This window comes from Neoarius graeffei, chromosome 13 (genome assembly GCF_027579695.1).
Source record: "Neoarius graeffei isolate fNeoGra1 chromosome 13, fNeoGra1.pri, whole genome shotgun sequence".
NCBI classification, from domain to species: Eukaryota; Metazoa; Chordata; class Actinopteri; order Siluriformes; family Ariidae; genus Neoarius; species Neoarius graeffei.
This window is the reverse complement of record NC_083581.1, coordinates 43,341,848-43,362,599: the sequence shown is the minus strand read 5'-3', so window position 1 is coordinate 43,362,599 and position 20,752 is coordinate 43,341,848. Positions and strand designations below refer to the sequence as shown.

Sequence of the window (20,752 nt, the reverse complement as noted above, 5' to 3'; positions counted from 1 at the left end):
ATTTTGACTCGTTTCCAAAATGTATAAAAAGTCACCATATTAGGACTTTTTTTTTTGGCAAATAAGATGTATCGCAATGTTTGACCTCGGTATTTGAAAAATCCTGGTTACGGCCCTGGTTGCCACCGTCGCCACAGGCTTGCTCATTGGGGATAGATTAGGGATAAAATTAGCTCATGTTTTAAGTTGTTCAAATTCTGTAAAGCTGCTTTGCGACAATGTTTATTGTTAAAAGCGCTATACAAATAAACTTGACTTCACTAATATAGCATTCATATATTCACTACCTTGATAAAAATAAATACAGTAAGATAGTTGGAACAGTTTGCTAATGAGAATGTTAGCATACTGTTCCAATTTTGCTAGCATAATATAAATAGATAGAACAGATGGTTCTAATTCTGTCCTATAAAAGAGTGACTGAGGGTCTAAACAGAGTTGTTGTAAGTAGCGCTACACTACGACACAATGTTTATTATAGAAGGCCACACAAACCTGTGAATATTGCTGAGCTCATCAGCTACTCCAGAAGAGTAAAACACACATACACACATGCCTTAGACTGAGAGGGTGTAGTGTAATTATTTTTGATTGACTTTCAACAGGGCGGCACGGTGGTGTAGTGGTTAGCGCTGTCGCCTCACAGCAAGAAGGTCCTGGGTTCGAGCCCCGGGGCCGGCGAGGGCCTTTCTGTGCGGAGTTTGCATGTTCTCCCCGTGTCCGCGTGGGTTTCCTCCGGGTGCTCCGGTTTCCCCCACAGTCCAAAGACATGCAGGTTAGGTTAACTGGTGACTCTAAATTGACAGTAGGTGTGAATGTGAGTGTGAATGGTTGTCTGTGTCTATGTGTCAGCCCTGTGATGACCTGGCGACTTGTCCAGGGTGTACCCCGCCTTTCGCCCGTAGTCAGCTGGGATAGGCTCCAGCTTGCCTGCGACCCTGTAGAAGGATAAAGCGGCTAGAGATAATGTGATGTGATGTGTGATGTGACTTTCAACAAGTCCATTGGGAAAAAGAGTCAGCAAGTGGTAAAAAAGAGGAGAAAAAAAGAAGGATGGAGAGTAGAAGAGGCATCTGTACCTGTTGTGGGTTTCTCCTCCTGTGATCTGCACATCTGTCTGTACACATGTTTCTGCTCACTGGAATAACTGGCATTCAAGTTCCCAGATTCCCTGGAAGAAATGGAGGCTCCGACCCCTTCCTCACCACTCGTCCGTTTCAGCACTCTTGCTCCATGCTCCCCATGATGGAGCACAACCTCCTCATCCTCAGGAATCGGGTTGTACCAGATCTCACCCTCGTCGTCAGCGTCATTCTCCTCAGCAGGGTCAGAGGTGGGGACATGGGGTATATGAGTATGGGATCGAGTGCACGTTTTTGGTTGAGTGTGAGTGTGTACTTGTGGAGGGTGTGCATGGTTGTCCTCATCAGAGATTAACGAGGGCCGCATGGAGCTCTGATTCAGCCAGTTACGCTTCTTGGAGACAGTGATGGAGTTTAGAGGAACTGGGCGAGAGCAAGAGTCTCGGGTGTCCATCACCGGTACTAGAGAGAGAGAGAGAGAGAGAGAGACAGAGAGAGAGAGAGAAAGACAGAGAGAGAGAGAAGAAGAGTCATCATCATCGTCATCACTGTCACCAACATCACTGTTATCACCAACAACAAAATTACAAACACCATCACCACCAACACCATCCTCACCACTACCCTTTACTGTACCTCAGCAGCTTTACCTTTTACCTCAGCAGCTTTACCCTTTACCTCAGCAACTTCATCCTTTACCTCAGCAACTTTACCTCACTAACTTCATCCTTCACCTCAGTGAATTTACACTTTACATACTAAATTGCATCACTCTATCGCGCCATTCCATTGGTTCTGATTGTGGTTTTAGCCAATCAGCAATGAGGTCACATATTACAAGAAATCGTACTGGTATGTTTAAAAACCATACACATGCTGATGATCACAAACAATGAAAACTCTGAAGGAAAAAAGATTCGCTATGACAACAAGGTCAAGGCAACTTAGTCATCGGATCATCCAGCATCAAAGCGACGTGAGAAGCATACATTTTGTGCTGTATGCTGGTCCAATTTCCTGATTAGTTTTCTTTAAATATGGCACTCGGAATGCAGGAGAATGCACCATTTTACACCGGTTTTTTTCCAAGACTTTTTCAGGGAAGCATGCCCCCGGACTCCCCCAGAAGGACACGACTGTGTTGCACAATCTTATCTACGGCTTTTCAGCCTCTGGGGCTTGGCAAGTATGCCTTTACCTCACTAATTTCAACCTTTACCTCAGTAACTTCCCCATTTTGTCACCAATTCCAAACTTCACCTCAGTGACTTTAGCCTTTACCTTTGTGACTTTAACCTTTACCTCAGTAACTTCACATTTTACCTCAGAAACTTTATCCTCTACCCCGATGTCTTCAACCTTTACAGCTGTAACTTTAACCTTTATCTCAGTGACCAGAAGAAAATCTGGGGTTTTTTTCATTTGGGATTTCAAATAACAGTTTCAATTTTTGCGATTTGCAAAAGTACTTTTCTATTTCAGAGTCATCCAGGTCAAAACATTTATTATAGGGGTGCCTGGTCCTCTCAAAGTTCCACAAACATGCATATAAACACATTATGTACACACACACACACACACACACACACACACACACACACACACACACACACACACACACACACACCTAAATACCACCAATCCAAAGTGTTTACACATACACTGAGTAAAGACATGAATGAAAAAGTAGAGCTTCTCCGCCTGAACAAACAGAATAAGGCAAAAATAAACGCACCCGTCGCCTGGGGCATGTTATGATAGATGCCGTTATGAGTCTGCACTTTTGTATTTTCAGACTGAGAAAGTGGAGTGTATTGCAGTCACAGTGAGAGTGAAAAAAAAGTGTCTGCTTTTTCAAAAGCACCAGAGATTTATGATCACTAAAACAAGGTTATGGGACACAAGCTTTACGGAATTCACTCATAAGCAGCGGCCAATCTGAGTCTTGCTGCTACACGCTAAATAGACTACTGTAAAGACTGTTTTGATATGCATTCCCCCACACGTTCTCTCTCTCTTTGGTGTGCGCATGTTAATAACATGTTCTTTATTCCTGCAGGAAACACAGTCTCACGCAACCTCTTAATTACACTCTCGAATAAATATTTTCACTTGTGAAAAAAAAACAGTGAGGGAAGCAGAGCTGACTATATCATTACGGCGGTTTGGAGGCTAACAACTGCAGAACTGTAACACAGAGCATCCGTGTCACTGCTGAAAAAGCATAACATGTATGATGTTACGAGCTTATGAGACAGCACGCGTCTACTACAGTAGACCATGACCATGTTCCAAAACATTTTAACAGGTCCTTGTTAACTTGCCCACGTCACTGCCATTTCAAGGACTGTTTCTTTAGTTTATCAACTCAAGTGAAGTGTATTAGGAAAAAAATTAGATAAGGATTCAAATCAACATCACTGTAGGCTTTGCAGAGCATTCAATAATATATTCGACAGGTCCAGTGTAAGGTCAAGTGTCAAAGAGAGTCCCATATACGTTTTCGTACATTGGGGGAGTGCCTGTTAGAGAGCACACTTGTCCTGGGCCATCGGCATAGTGAGGTAGGGTGGCCAGTTCCTTTCCTCGCCGCCTTAACTTCCCCAGTGTTTCCACCAGGTCCCCATTCACTGCTGGGTGGACAGAAGGCAAGCCCCAGATCACCGTCCGAGGCGAGGCTCGAACCGGGGACCGTTCGCTTAGTGGTCAAGCGCTTTAACCACTTGGCCACTTCGCCTCAAGGTCAAGTGTAACAAAATACTAAAACAACATCCTACAATGTTCTAAAAAAAATGAAAGCTGTTTTTGTATCTCACACAATGTTACGTCGGTCATAAGAGAAGCAGAAAATCAGAAAACCCGACACACAAAACACAATGTTAAAGGTAGACTGACGTTCAGATTTTTCAAGTGTAGGTCATAAAAAGAATTTTCCCTGACACCCAATTATTTTTGTTTGGTAGGGTTCATACCTCCGTCAAGCCCCATTATCAAAATCAAATCACTTGAATCTAGGATAATACTAAAGTTGTACACCAAATTTCATCAAAATCCGTTCACAACTTTTTGAGTTACATTGGGAACAAACAAACAAAAAAAATCCTGGATCCACATCCAAATTTAATCAATTGTTCCTTGGCCCACGGCCCACCTTTTCTCAAAATTTCATCAAAATCCGTTCCCTACATTTTGAGTTACGCTGGGAACAAACAAACAAACGGAGGGGAAAACATAACCTCCTCCAACAAAGTTGACGATGGTAACAATAATGAACATAATGCCCTGTATCGCTAAAAGGAACTGTGTTGTGCTGGAACCACTGGCCAAACAGACCACCCCACGAACAGAGCTTTCACACTCCAGACAATCTTAATCAGGATGCACATTACATGTTATTGTCAATGTTACCATAACATGACAACATGGAGCGTCCAAGTCCAGTCAGTACGTTTTGTTGTTTTTTTCTCGCCTATTTAACTGATTATTAAAAGGACATTAACAGTCTGTGTACATTTGTTCATTCTATTTTCCTGTCAGTAACAGACATTAAAAGGCCATTTTATTTTTATTATCAGAAATTGCAGGTACAACATCTCATCTCATCTCATTATCTCTAGCCGCTTTATCCTGTTCTACAGGGTCGCAGGCAAGCTGGAGCCTATCCCAGCTGACTACGGGCGAAAGGCGGGGTACACCCTGGACAAGTCGCCAGGTCATCACAGGGCTGACACATAGACACAGACAACCATTCACACTCACATTCACACCTACGGTCAATTTAGAGTCACCAGTTAACCTAACCTGCATGTCTTTGGACTGTGGGGGAAACCGGAGCACCCGGAGGAAACCCACGCGGACACGGGGAGAACATGCAAACTCCGCACAGAAAGGCCCTCGCCGGCCACAGGGCTCGAACCCAGAACCTTCTTGCTGTGAGGCGACAGCGCTAACCACTACACCACCGTGCTGCCCCACACGAAGAAGCCTTTATCTGTAATTCTTACCCTGATACTCTAAACTATAAATCTCTTTATTTTTGGCTTTTTCATCTCATCTCATCTCATCTCATCTCATCTCATTATCTCTAGCCGCTTTATCCTTCTACAGGGTCGCAGGCAAGCTGGAGCCTATCCCAGCTGACTACGGGTGAAAGGCGGGGTACACCCTGGACAAGTCGCCAGGTCATCACAGGGCTGACACATAGACACAGACAACCATTCACACTCACATTCACACCTACGGTCAATTTAGAGTCACCAGTTAACCTAACCTGCATGTCTTTGGACTGTGGGGGAAAGCAAATTGTTTCTTCTTTGTAACTCAAAAAAATAAATCGTAAACGAAATAAAAAGAAAGGAGTCTTTTTTCTGAAACCTGTGGTTGTCACCGATAGATAATGCGTGATTCACTGAGCAGCGCGAGTGGAACAGGTTCCAGTGTGGTACAAAGTCACATGGAGTAGAGCATTTTTGTGGCAGCAGGTAATGCCAGCCCTTTACACCAGCTGCCACCAGTATAACCCAGAGCTGTGGGAAACACTGGCATTATCTTGTGTCTTTAATATCATTTAGAATTAGCACAACATTAATGTTTTACATCTTTGGTTAAGAGTGCACATATTCATTTTTATTAGCAAGGTACATGCGATCACGGCACCATAATAGCATAAGTGTAACATTATGTACCGTCCCTGGGGAACTTTACTGAAAATGAGAAGATTTTTCATTAAGTCACTTCTTTTTTAGCTGCATAGATGTGAGCTCCACTTCATATAAGGTTTTGTGTTACACTAGCAAAAAGTAATTTGGATAGGAATCAGGCATTCCTTTATTAGCTAGACTATACAGAACACTGACACCTTGAAATATATTAAATTATTTTTTTTTGCGGTGCAGTTTCCATCAATTCCTGTGCTCTGATTGGCTGGCGAGCGGGTCCATATCCTATGATATGGACCCCAGTTACGGACTTCTGGCGACTCGCTCGTTCACAACAACAACAAACTTAGTAGAATTTTTTGTCAACATTTATCTTATTTTTTATAAGATTTATTTATAAGATTATCAAAAATTTTGTAAATTTTTGCCAGCATTTCTCAGGAGAATAGCATTAATTTTACAGCATGGATAGCGATAACGACAGTGTTCACAGTGAAAGCGAGTTTTACTACCCTGAGGAAGAAGAAATAAAATAAAACATTTCAGGAGAAAGCTAAAAACCTCTAACTTGCTGACGCTGAGCAAAAACATAGCCGAATCCTGAATGACTCAATTTTGTATAAATAGGGGACTACACAGGTGACAAAATGTAGTTTTTTTTCCTGCCATGGAAGTGCACTTGTATACCAAGGAGGAAGCCATTTGCATTACAGCTGTGAATGAAGGTTCAAAATGGCGGCTTGGCTCAGTTTTCCCTTTCGGGCGCTCTTGTTTTCTGTTAGAATTTGGTAAAGGAAAAATAAATATATTATTTATCAGCTTAGGGTCGGTCCGTATGGTGAAATACCGTGATCTCGGTCAGTACTTTCAAGACCTCGGTCACGGTATTTCACGATACAGACCTCCCAGCTGGTAAATAACATATATTTATGTACGTTATTTGAGTTTCTTGGCTTTTAATATCTCACCAGAGCTCACTGTAGGACCATATTAGCATTAATATTAGCATGATAGCTGTTACAGTCCTGATGCAAACCTGACTCAGTACTTTTAGGGCCCGTCCACACGAGTACGCAGCCTCACCCAATACGCTGTCGTTTTGAAAAAAAATCTCCGTAAACACGGCGTCGTTTCCAGAAATATCTGCATCCACACGGATTCACTGGAAACGACCCAAAACGCTGTAGTACATATGCCAGGCCTGTATGTGGCGCTGTGATGCCGCCACACCAATACACTAAAACAGGAAGAGAAGCCATGGAGCATGCGTATAAAGGTCACGCGATGTTTATAAACAAGCTCATAACACGAGAAGAGGACAATTAAGGCCAGCGCAACTCTGAGAGGAAGAGGAGAGTCTTTTGTGTGGACCGACAATGAAGTGGAACTTCTACTTCGTGTCACATTGGACGTTTCTGCAGTACGAGCACAAGCCTGTAGTCCGCCATTGTTGTTGTTATGACGCATCTAGCGGCGGCGGCTGAGGTTAAAGGTTAGAGAGGCGGGGCTTATACATCATCGTTTCTGAAAAAATCCGCATTCGCCGTCCAGACGACTCCGGGCTATCCGGCGTTTTAGGATTTTCCCACTCTGGGACCCGTTTTCAAAAGATACCGGTTTCACACCTCGAAAAAGCCAGATCCGTCTGGACGCGAGGCCGAAACGATGAAGTATTTATGCAGATTTGACAAAAACGTACTCGTGTGGACGGGCCCTTAGAAACAGTGTCTATTTATTCCTTCCCACACTTATGCCGCTTTTCCACTACAAACGCGGCTGAGCCGTGCCGTGCCGAGTCGAGCTGAGTCGAGCTGAGCGGGGCTGTTGGAGTTGCATTTCGACTACAACCGCGCTGAACCGTGCTGGCTGGAAGTGGGTGGACACATTGGGTGGAGTTAGCGAAAGTGGGTGGACGTCACGTGATGTCGTTAAGCAGCGCAAACAGTGACATCAGTGACAGTGGCGGAACAAGTCAGAGCCGGGCCGGGGGCGGGGCAAATGACCGGGCCCTTTATTAAAGCTTATCATAACATCATTTTAGGCTACAAAATGTCCGCAACTGCGGTGTTTACCAATTTCAACACTACCGGGTGCAACTATGTTATTTAGTACATCAAGTCCTTCAAACGAACATGTAATTCAGAAACAAAAAACATTAGGATACTGTACATGGCTCATAATAAAACATCAATAGCCTATACTGCGCATATTATTTGAAGGGCATACGAATGAGCGCTCAGAGTGGTGACAGGAAGAGTCAGAAATAAAAGGAGGGCGGTGCAAACCTCACTGAATGCACTGTGTTTACCAATTTCAACACTACGGGGTGCAACTGTTATTTTGTACATTAAGTCCTTCAAACGAACATGTAACTCAGAAACAAAAAAACATTAGGTGACATACTGTACATGGCTCATAATAAAACATCAATAGCCTACTGCGCGCATTATTTGAAGGGCATACGACGAGCCTTGCGCTCCGCGAACTCGTGCACGATGCTCTGTATGTCACTGATTCAGTGAGCTTTTAAGCGGTAGTCTCACGACCCGGATAGTAAACAATAAACATGGAGGACATGGAGTCGTTAGTGTTGCTGGTCTCGGTGCTGTGGCTTGTTGTCACCAACAACGCGGACAGATACTGGCAAGAGCGTATAGATGAGGCGAGGCGCATAAGGCTTCAGAAATTCTCGTAATTCATAATTATTCTTCTTCCGGGTTTGCGGTGTTTACAGATCCCAGCGCGCTCGCGGGGCGTGTGTGGGCATGTGAGGACACGCCTCCTCACCAATCAGTGCACAGGGGAGTGTCTGCTCACGCCCCCAACCTCAGTCGGCACGGTTTGGCTCGCTTCAGCCCCACTCCAAAACGGTGCGAGTTTTAGGGGCTAAGCGGGGCTGAAACGAGCTGAGTCGTGCTGGTTTTTGGTAGTCGAAACGCGAGCCGTGTCGGGCTGAAGCGAGCTGAAGTGAGCTGAAAAAGGGTAGTGGAAAAGGGCCATTATATACTTTCTACTAGCCTGAGTCTATAATGCACAGCACACACACACACGCGACAACAGAGCTTTAGCACAGGATTAGCACAAGTGCTGCTCTTCAGATTCAAATGCTGAATGGAAAGACATTATTGTTTCTCTTTCAACCAAAAGACTTGTTTCCATTCTTCACACACACACACACACACACACACACACACACACACACACACACACACACACACACACACACTTTTTTGTTTGCCCAAGACACTAGTAAAATGGTCAAGAAAATTGTCCATACCTTCATTCATATAAAAAGTGCACAAAGCTATAAATATGCATGATTGGCTCATTAGAAATGTCACCATGACAACCCGACATCACCTCATTCCTTTATTCCACCTCACAAGCTTCAGTATGCTATGCTATTAGCTAAGACTTTCAATGCTATTACAAAAATTTATATTTTGACATCTGAACAGCAAGTCTAGTTTTCAACTTTTGTGACAGTGTTTATTGACATAGTTCAGTGCTACTGTACAACTGTAATGTATTTTACTGTCAATAATGTTAGGCTATAGCTAGGCTAAGAAACTGGCTCACGTTTGCTACAATAAGTGATGTCCATGTCACAATTTAACAGCAGTTGAACATTAAAAATTACCTTAAACTCTAATTAAAATAACATGGAAGTTGTTGTTTTTTTGTTTGTTTTTTACATTACTAGCCTTAACTAGCCTTTGCTAGCTGCTAGCTACTATAAGTTACACACACGTTCTGTAGATACAAGTTTCAGGTTAGCAAGTTATATGTAATAAGCATATCACAATTTTCCCCATTGCGAACATTAGCTAAATTAGCTAACTAGCTAGCAGCTATAAATTATCAACGATAAGTTCTGTGTATAACGGTTTCTGGTTAGCAAGATTTTTTTATTAGCATATTTAAACTAGCTACCTAGTACAGGTTCTGTAGATAGAAGTTTCAAGTTAGCAAGTTGTTTTCTTGTAATAAATAACAAATCACATGATGTGTTGAGAATTTTGCAGTTATTACACAGTGATTAAAAACAGACTTTTTTTATTCAAACGTTAAAATCTGACTAATCAGAAAATTCCACTTTGCGTTTAATTAAAAAACAAACAAACACATTTTGGTACTTTTAGCAGAGAACTGTGTTAGGGTTGAGAGAGAGAGAGAGAGAGAGAGAGAGAGAGAGTGTGTGTGGTGAAGAGGGAGTAATTTAACTTGTGTGTGGTGTGTACCAACCTGTTTTTATCAAATCAACCACTCAGTGAGGTTTGTGTGTATGTGTGTGTGTGCGTGTGTGTGTGTGTGTGTGTGTGTGTGTGTGTGTGTGTGTGTGTGTGTGTGTGTGTGTGTGAGAGAGAGAGAATGTGAGCTTTGGTTGTGGTTGCTATATTGAGGTCTGTGTTGTGCTGGATGCTGCCGTCTTTCTTTTGAAGGGTTGTTCATTACTGAAGGAGCATGCACACACACACAGGGAATTCGAGACCAGAGACACACACACACACACACACACACACACACACACACACACACACACACACACACACACACATGTCTATGTTCAGCTGAACTGGCCATGCCTCAGGGAAAACTTTAAAACTAAAATAATCACTTAAAAACAAACACGCCACAGTTCCTGAAAAATCGACCAGTGGGTAAAACACTACACCACATTCCTTTTAACTAATCTCGCCATGGTTCTCGTTGGTGTTGGATTAATGTAAGATTAACTGTACATCCCAATCCCTTCAGCTGTTAGGTCAGGAGAAATGAGGAAGCTTTGTGACGGCTCACTCACACGAGTCAATGACTGTTATATTAGTCACAAAACACACACACACACACTTTTCAGATAGTTGAACCAGGAAGAAGGTTTTATTATTGTTATAATTATATTACTACACTTTTACACCACAGCAGTGTTGAATTCTGGATTCTGATTGGTCAGAAAGTGTTGGTTAATTTTCTAACAGAAGCTGCAATTGTGGGTTTTTGTTTGTTTGTTTGTTTGTTTGTTTTATAACATACTCTATGTTGTTGATACGGTGAAGTTTTTTCCCAAGGAAATGTTGATGTAATGTTTATGGAGGTCTCCAGTGTAACACTTTGATATCTTCAGGACAAATGAATTTACACTTTGCTGTTTCCGTGTAACATGACAAGCTGAGAGGAAAAAGAGCCCAGTGAAGGAATGACTGTTTATAGTTGCTATAACGTAAGTGAGAACAGGAACTAACTGGTCAGGCAAAAGCTCTACTCTTGCTCACCCTGGAAACTCTGTCCCTTTGTCAAATTATCCATACTTTGTTATTAAAGACTTTCAATATGTATGCAGAGAAACCAACACACAATATCAAGCAGATACACTTATCTGAGAGCGAGCCGTGCATTACACAGTGTATTACAGCGAGTCATACACAGCACGAATCAATGCCATCATTCTTCTTTAGGTAACCTGAGGATAACCGGAACGAATAATCCCCAGTCGACTTGAACTCGTGCGTAATCGCTGCTTTTTTTATCCGTAGTGTTAAGTAACCAAACACAAACGAGCCGCGCGGCGAGTATGCCAAATATTCCCTCCCAGAGTGTCACGTTTCCATAGCACAGGAATGTATCTGAAAGCAAGAGTCATACAGGTCAGAGAACTGTTGGTGATGAGGATTTGAATAGTTTAGGATGTGCTGAGGTTGTGGAAACTGATCTGAGATCAGAAAGTGTCCTGAATGAGGAAGCAGCAGGGAGCTTCTGGAATTGGCTCAAGTGCATGGTGGGAGATCATTAGGACCACTGTATCTGATGTCAAGCTCCTTCAGTAGCCTTCATTCTCTCTCTCTCACACACACACACACACACACACACACACACACTACCAGCATCTGTGAGTGTGCATATGTTAAAAGCTTAACAGTTGCCCTGTCGAAAACAAACAATTCCCTTGACACACTCCCCCCACCCCACCCCTCTCTGTTTCATACAGCATTTTGAAAGATTTTGCCATTTTGTCTCCACTCCAGAACACACGTTTCCACTCATCCTACACACCAATACAATTATAGCAGAGTATGAGCCACTGGATTTTCCCTCAGAACCCAGAGCGGCAGGACAATAATAGCAGTGCGTAACTCAGTGATGTGTGTACACACACACACACACACACACACACACACAGCTTTGAGGACAAGATGGCACACTAAAGATCTGCAAAGATCTTCCATCAAATTACGGTCCTTCCTGGGGGCGCCGTGGCTCAGTCGACGGGGGCACCGTGGCGTGGGTCCGGGGACCCGGGTTCGGTTCCGGCCCGGGGTCGTTTCCCGGTCCCTCCCCGTCTCTCTCTCCGGCTCGTTTCCTGTCTCTGCACTGTCCTATCCAATGGGGGTGAAAAAAGCCCCCAAAAAAATCTTTAAAAAAAAAATTACAGTCCTTCCAAATCAACACAGACAGCCATTTTCGGGGATGCAGACTTTATTATTATCTCGTCAGGTGAGACAAATTAGCAAGGAAATCCACAAGACAGAGACGCTCCAGACCTACAAAGGTCTCCAACCAAAATATTGCCGTTACTGTATAAAATATGTCTGATATTTCATTTCAAATTAGCACACAGACGTAGTCATTAACCATAATGATTAGCTAATATACAGTGAGAGAAATTAGCTTTGAAAATCCAAACCTCACCATGCAAAGTCTTGACCTGCATAAAAAGTGAGCTACACTGTTGCAAACAACCTTTGCAGGCACGCTTTCTGAGAACAAGGAGTAAAAATGCTACAAATCCAACAAGCTCTTCCAGCAAAATATGGCTGTTACTGAGCTGTAAAGTTTCATATTGGGGCGGCACGGTGGTGTAGTGGTTAGCACGGTCGCCTCACAGCAAGAAGGTTCTGGGTTCGAACCCAGCGGCCGGCGAGGGCCTTTCTGTGTGGAGTTTGCATGTTCTCCCCGTGTCTGCGTGGGTTTCCTCCGGGTGCTCTGGTTTCCCCCACAGTCCAAAGACATACGGTTAGGTTAATATGGGACGGCCTTGGGCTGAGGTGCCCTTGAGCGAGGCACCGAACTCCCTACTGCTCCCCGGGCGCTGTTAGCATGGCTGCCCACTGCTCTGGGTATGTGTGTGTGCTCATTGCTCATGTGTGTGCTCACTGCTTCAGATGGGTAAAATGCAGAGAGGAAATTTCACAAGTGTGTGATGAATAAAGTTGCACTTTCTTTCTTTCTTTCATATCAAATCAGCACGTAAACACCATTATCTGGGCTAACGGTAATGATTCACTAATATGGTGAAAGAAATTGGCTTCGCAAATCCAAACCCTGAACAATGTTTCATAAGAACTTTGGAGCCAGGCTTTCCACCAAAATCCAGCTCTCGTTGCACTACGACGGTTTTATACTGAATCAGCACAGACACACAGCCATTATCCAGGGTAGAACCGTAATGATTAGGTAATAAAGTAAGGAAAAATTAGCTTCCAAAATGTGAACAATGCCTGCTTTATTTTCACGGTACAAAATCGTATCCACCACAGCAACACTTTCTGACAACATGGAATTAAACGCTATAAATCTAACAAGATCTTCATCCAAAATGTGGTCTCCATTTGCCTGTTTTCCATGCACAGCACATCAAATCAGTGCACACACACACACACACACACACACACACATTATCCAGCCTGTAGACTTTATGATAATTATCTAATGAAGTCAGACAAATGAGCCTCTCAAATCTAGAAGGTGGATTTGCTGCTGAGAACAAAGACAGAATTCAGGTTCCTGATGCAAGTCATCGGCCAGAGAGACACAAATCTCAGAATAAGATTTGGGCAGTGCACATATAAACATTAAACTTTTTTTTTTTTAAAGCACAGAATGATTTAGGATAAAGATGACCCCACCACCAGAGTGTTAGTAATGTGGTGTTAAAGTGGTGTACCAGTGGGAGCCCTCCACCAGCATGCAGCTAGCTAAACCCTCGTTACATGAACCTTCATTAGACAGGAAGAGGAATGAAGAAACCGTGACCCACCACCGGTTACATGGAGTCTAGAGCAGCAGAGTCCATGATGACTGAGGTTCAAATAATGAGGATGTACAAATGTATTCCCGAGAAACAGAAGAAAACAGCGGAACATAGACAGAAAGAGAGATGAGGGAGAAGAATGAGAGAGAGAAGTTTCTTCATCCCCTGTGGCTAGTCGTACCTGAGTGATGCCCACTTGAAGGGTTTACGATTCCTATTTTTTCGCCACCGATGGCGCTGGCCTGGCTGAAGGTTTTGGCCCAGGCTTGGCTCTCATTTCCATGGCGCTCCTGAGCCACTCCATGTGAGGAAGATCCAGCGATTCTCTGCCTCATCTCTGATGAAAGCAAGCGGCCCTTGTGCATCCACTCCTGCATCTTGTTCACTGTGACCCCAGGAGGTTTTGCTGCACTTGTTCCAACATGTCTGTTAATATTCATCTGCTGTGAGCGCAATGGGTCAGACGTTCTGTGGGGAACTCCATCAGAAGCGTCCTGGTTACTAATGGAACCACTATTCTCCTCCTCTGAAACCATGGGTTCGCTAGCTGCAGTCTCCAAATCCAGGTCTCCACCATTTGCCAATGGAGGTGTATCAACTGGCACATATTCAGTGAGGGTCCCATTTTCGGAGCACGGCTCACCTTGGTTTTCCTGCAGAGGATACCGGACACCACTATCACTCATGGAGCGCTGTAGATTAGGCCTCCTTTGGGTCAGGAGAAGATTCTGCAAACTTTTGCTCCTCTGAGAACTCCCACGGTCAGAAGCACTGCTTTCTCCAGGAATTGGAAGGGTCCAATGGTGGCCACCATGTTCTCCAGAGGACCTGGAGAGCCTCATGGAAGAATCAGAACTTAAACTCAGGCTATCACGAGACTGACTCGAGCTGCTGCTTTGCTCCACGTAGCTATTTGACTGTATCTGCCCATCAAAAGTGATGCCATCCATGGCGTTTATCAGGAGGTAGTACGCTTCTTTGAGTTGACTCCTGAGCCTGTCCGTTTCCTGAGCGCTGGAATCAACAATCTGGTCTGACTCAGACTGCAAAGAAGCTCTGGATGGATCTTCGCTGTTGTTTGACTCTTTGCTCCGGGACTCGTAAAATGGCAAGATTTCATTATCATAATAGTCCTCGTCCTCACTGTCTATGGAATTGTGGCGATTCATTCCCTCTCTTGCACACACCAGGTGTGGAGTCAAATCAGCATCTACGATCTCCAGCTCTGTGGGGAAGAAGGTAGGACTCTGCAAAGAAGGCATGCTGAAATCTTCACAAAGCTCTAAAGAACTTTCAATAGTCCGGATCAAGTCGTGTTCGTGAGCATGTCTGGAATGGAGATACTGGAAAAGGCCAGGTGGATCTGAATGGTCCATCTCGGTTCCGCCAGGTTCTGGTCTGCCAGTGTTCTGGTATCGTTCCACCTCTACATATTTTTCTTTGGTCATGCTGGTTTTGAAAGCAGCTTCTCTGGAGTGTGCATTTTTAACGGTATCCATGGCAAGCATGAAGGGAACCTCGCTGCCGTTCCCGAACCCTATCGAGTCTCCTTCGGTGTGTCTCCGCGGAACTGCCACCGGCTGCTTGTCCACTTCATTTGTAAGGAACGGCTCGTTCTTATGCCCGGAGGCCCCCGAGAGCGTCTGTGCGCCTGGCCCCCCGGATCCGCCGCTCTGATCGCCCCCCCGCCCGGCGTGCACGTGCACACGCGGCTCGTTTTGGTCGGCCCAGCGCGCGCCTGTGCGCTCGAACCCCCCGCACACACAGCCCTGCTTACCTCTCAGCGCGCTCGGCACGGAATCCCGCTCCGCGATGGCGGCGGCCGCTCGCTGACTGTGCGCGTCCCGAGCACGCAAAACTTTCTCTTTACCTTCTTCGGTGCTCCAGGCGCCCGGTACCGAACCCTTCTTGGTTTTCTTCCCCCGGAGTTTGGCGAGCAGAGTCCGCCGCAGAGGATCGGCCATTCCGCCGCTCCCCGGTTCGGGTCTCCGGTCGCCAGGGTTCAGCAGAGCCGCTTCAGGGAGACCGGGTCCCGTTCCTCCAACCGCGGCTCCATCTCTCTCTCTCTCTCTCTACTGTATGTGTGTGCGTCTCTCTCTCTCTCTCTCTCTCTCTCTTTATGAAGGGCAAACGGGTAAAAATTTGTACCACCTTTATATGGAATCAATTTTGTGCCAAAATGTTCATACAATACTTTTGAAATATCAAACAAAAACGACAAATCAAAATACAAAAAAAAAGGCAATTTTTTTAGACTGGCAAACAAATTATTCATGTAATCGTGCAATGTCTGGCACATTGCAATTAATTATGGGTGGCAGCCAAGGGGTTAAAGAGCATATCACGGGTAAATTCAGGAGCAAGATCAATGTAATTCTCCTAGTTTATATTAAACTTTGGTCAAATATCTGTCACATTTTGCATTTTGTACAATTTTTTTTACCTTGCCCAATACCAGAAAAATTCAGTTGAAATCAAGCCATTTGAGGCGAATTGGTCCGCCTATGAAAAAACTTTGCATTTGAATTTCCCGGCAAACGTTGATTTTCGTGACGTCGCGTGTGGGATGCCTCCCTCTGAATCCTACGTCAGCACTGGTTTGTTTATGAAAATACGACCTGGTGGTTTTCTGCAAATTTCTTCAACGTTATCACGTAATTATTAAAATGGTTAACAGATGTATCGTAGGAGGGTGTAGCAACACCAATCTTGATGGGATTAGTACTCATCGTTTCCCAAAAGACGGGACAATGAGAGAGAAATGGGAGCGCTTGGTCTACACAGGCTGTGCACTGAAACCGTGCAAAGCTCTCGCAGCCTGCTGGCGCTTCCACAGGTGACGTCACGAATCTGGCTCCAAACTCTGTTGGGATTTTCCAGACGTGTTTTATTGTTTTATTTTTTTTCTGCTATAGACAGATGGCCTTGTGCAAAATTACCCTTCTGGATGAGTGTGTAAAGGGACATACTTTCATAAAAAAAAATGAAATTGGTCCAGGATATGCCCTTTAAATATGCAAAATGAAAAAGCTGTAAAGGTATGGAATCAATTTTGTGCCAAAATGTTCATACAATACTTTTGAAATATCAAACGAAAACGACAAATCAAAATACAAAAAAAAAGTCAATTTTTTTAGACTGGCAAACAAATTATTCGTGTAATTGTGCAAAATATCAGTCTATTACTCTTCAGAAACCTTTTATTTTTGTTCCGCGTCTTTCTCAGTTTTGTTTGATGTAATTTATTTTGGTTGCGATTCCAGCTTTCTCGTTTGCGCTCCCTGACTTTCTGCTTGCAGTTTTGGCACAAACTTCACGTGTGGGTGGGCTGTCCAGGAATGCATTCCCATTGGCTAACTTGTGTTTGACTGACAGCTACGCTCAGCCATTCCCTACTCGGATTCTGGCGGACTGTTTGACGAGTGACTGATCCATTGACGGTAAACAAGGATCGAGTGGACTTCAGTGGCGACTATGATATTACACTTGTCACTCGTCAAACAGTCCGCCAAAATCCAAGTAGGAAATGGCCGCAACAGCGTCCGGGGGAATGGCTGAGCGTAGCTGTCAGTCAAACACAAGTTAGCCAATGGGAATGCGTTCCTGGACAGCCTACCCACACGTGAAGTTTGTGCCAAAACTGCAAGCAAAAAGTCAGGGAGCGCAAACGAGAAAGCTGGAATCGCAACCAAAATAAATTACGTCAAACAGAACTGAGAAAGACGCGGAACAAAAATAAAAGGTTTCTGAAGAGTAATAGACTGATATTTTGCACGATTACACGAATAATTTGTTTGCCAGTCTAAAAAAATTTCCTTTTTTTTGTATTTTGATTTGTCGTTTTTGTTTGATATTTCAAAAGTATCGTATGAACATTTTGGCACAAAATTGATTCCATACCTTTACCGCTTTTTCATTTTGCATATTTAAAGTGCATATCCTGGACCAATTTCATTTTTTTTTAATGAAAGTATGTCCCTTTACACACTCATCCAGAAGGGTAATTTTGCACAAGGCCATCTGTCTATAGCAGAAAAAAAATAAAACAATAAAACACGTCTGGAAAATCCCAACAGAGTTTGGAGCCAGATTTGTGACGTCACCTGCGGAAGCGCCAGCAGGCTGCGAGAGCTTTGCATGGTTTCAGTGCACAGCCTGTGTAGACCAAATGCTCCCATTTCTCTCTCATTGTCCGGTCTTTTGGGAAACGATGAGTACTAATCCCATCATGATTGGTGTTGCTACCCCCTCCTACGATACATCTGTTAACCATTTTAATAATTACGTGATAACGTTGAAGAAATTTGCAGAAAACCACCAGGTCGTATTTTCATAAACAAACCAGCGCTGACGTAGAATTCAGAGGGAGGCGTCCCACACGCGACGTCACGAAAATCAACGTTTGCCGGGAAATTCAAATGCAAAGTTTTTTCAGAGGCGGACCAATTCGCCTCAAATGGCTTGATTTCAACTGAATTTTTCTGGTATTGGGCAAGGTAAAAAAAATTGTACAAAATGCAAAATGTGACAGATATTTGACCAAAGTTTAATATAAACTAGGAGAATTACATTGATCTTGCTCCTGAATTTACCCGTGATATGCACTTTAACCCCTTGGCTGCCACCCATAATTAATTGCAATGTGCCGGACATATAGGACAAAATTGGGATATTTTGATAATCTTTCTCTAACTTGTTCAGAACTTTTATATCTCATCTCATTGTCTCTAGCCGCTTTATCCTGTTCTACAGGGTCGCAAGCAAGCTGGAGCCTATCCCAGCTGACTACGGGCGAAAGGCGGGGTACACCCTGGACAAGTCGCCAGGTCATCACAGGGCTGACACATAGACACAGACAACCATTCACACTCACATTCACACCTACGCTCAATTTAGAGTCACCAGTTAACCTAACCTGCATGTCTTTGGACTGTGGGGGAAACCGGAGCACCCGGAGGAAACCCACGCGGACACGGGGAGAACATGCAAACTCCGCACAGAAAGGCCCTCGTCGGCCACGGGGCTCGAACCCAGACCTTCTTGCTGTGAGGCAACAGCACTAACCACTACACCACCGTGCCACCTGAACTTTTATATTTTTAATATTTCCTTAATATGTCCTTCAACATCTGCTGAACGATGCTGCGAATGTTCTATGAGTCTGTGGTGGCCAGCGCCGTCCTGTACGCTGTCGTCTGCTGGGGCAGCGGCTTGAAGGTGAAGGACACTAACAGACTCGATAAGATCATTATTGAGCTCGAACCCAGGACCTTCTTGCTGTGAGGCGACAGTGCTAACCACTACATCACCGTGCTGCCCCTTTTTTTTAATATAAATATTTTTATCTGATTTTACAAGTAAGGTGAGAGAGAAATGGCATTTCGATTCTCCTATATGTCCTGGCTATATAGTGAATTGACAAAAAATCTTTGAATATTAGTTATATTATTCATAATGTAAATCACATCCATGTTTGTATCAGAGGTGGACAAAGTACCCAACTTCATTACTTAAGTCAAAGTACAGATCCCGCTGGTCAAATGTTACTCCGATACAAGTGAAAGTTGTCCAGTCAAATTTTTACTTAAGTTAAAGTACTGAAGTATTTGCTCTTAAAAATACTTAAGTATTAAAAGTACATTTTCTGTCTATGCATTGTTGTGTTATTGCCACAACACTTACAAACCTAATGCCATTACCCAAGACAGAAATGTGAATTCACAAAATGAACATATGCTGTGCCATCATGGTGGTTTAACGTTAAGCTAGCTAGTCAGTGACGCTCCACCTGACATGCTAGCAAACTCTTTTCAAACTCAAAATCATATTGGGTAGCCAACATTACTAGAAAAGAAAAAAATTTACATTCTGTTTATTTGGCAAGATTATGCTAAAATGCATTTCTGAAAGGACTTCAGATAAGTTAACATTATTCATGTTAGCGTAACTCCATTTTTGCATGCTAACTAACAGTGTCCAAGTTAACTAGCTATGTGTTATCGTTAGCCGTGGACAAGGCGATGGCAACTTGGCAGTCAAATCCATAGAAAGTCATTTGACTAACCAGACTGCATAGCTATTGCAACGTTATCACTAGCTCTAAAAGCACAGACAACTTCATTGCAAGCTTTCTCTTGGAATAAAACGTTTACACACCTCAATGCTTCCGCAGGTTGGACAGCGAGTTTTTGTAGACTGTGATGTGGTTTGTTTTCGGCAAACAAAGCAAACATTTAAAATGAAATTAATCTTTAATCCTTTCAGAAAACTGAAACATGGGTTCTAGGTAAAGCCATGGGTACGTGCATTCCCCAGAAGAACCGCCTCCTTTCATTCTGCCATCAACTGATTGTGTTCAAATAATGCTGCTGAGAAATCACCGAACTTGATTTTATACAGTCTATGGACGTGACGTGACCCTAGTGATTACTGATCGGCTGTCTCAGTGTCACCTGCGAAAAAAACCAATCACGTTTTAGAAAAGAAAAGCAAAACACATCTACTTTCAAAGCTGCTTCATAGTAACAAGTAATGAGGACCTTTCAAATGTAGTGAAGTTAAAGTCATAAGTTTCCAAAAAAAAAAAACTCAAGTAAAGTACAGATACTCAAAAAGTGCACTTAAGTACAGTGCTCAAGTAAATGTACTTCGTTACTGTCCACCTCTGGTCTGTATTACCCTCTAGCGTTCTTCTTTATTGTTTTTGTCAATAAAAATTACTCAAAAATGAAATTTACACAGGGATCCACTTAACCCAGATCTCGTCTGTCAACCAAGTCGTATTTGGTGTCAGATGTTTACATAACCGGGGCGGCGCAGTGGTGTAGTGGTTAGCACTGTCACAACAAGAAGGTCCGGGTTCGAGCCCCGTGGCCGGCGAGGGCCTTTCTGTGCGGAGTTTGCATGTTCTCCCCGTGTCTGCGTGGGTTTCCTCCGGGTGCTCCGGTTTCCCCCACAGTCCAAAGACATGCAGGTTAGGTTAA

The 20,752-nt window shown here is 43.7% G+C and overlaps 1 protein-coding gene across 1 annotated transcript in view; it reads right to left on the bottom strand.

Annotated features, from left to right (window-relative positions):
- Positions 1 to 15,845, bottom strand: part of syde2 (synapse defective 1, Rho GTPase, homolog 2 (C. elegans)) — a 56,490-nt gene extending 40,645 nt beyond the window's left edge. The window contains exons 1-2 of the mRNA XM_060937772.1: positions 13,951 to 15,845; positions 1,080 to 1,544 (exon numbers count right to left, since the gene is read on the bottom strand). Of these exons, the coding sequence (XP_060793755.1) occupies positions 1,080 to 1,544; positions 13,951 to 15,733 (2,248 nt within the window). The 5' untranslated portion in view covers positions 15,734 to 15,845. The remainder of the gene's footprint in view (positions 1 to 1,079; positions 1,545 to 13,950) is intronic.
- Positions 15,846 to 20,752: the final 4,907 nt, after the last annotated feature.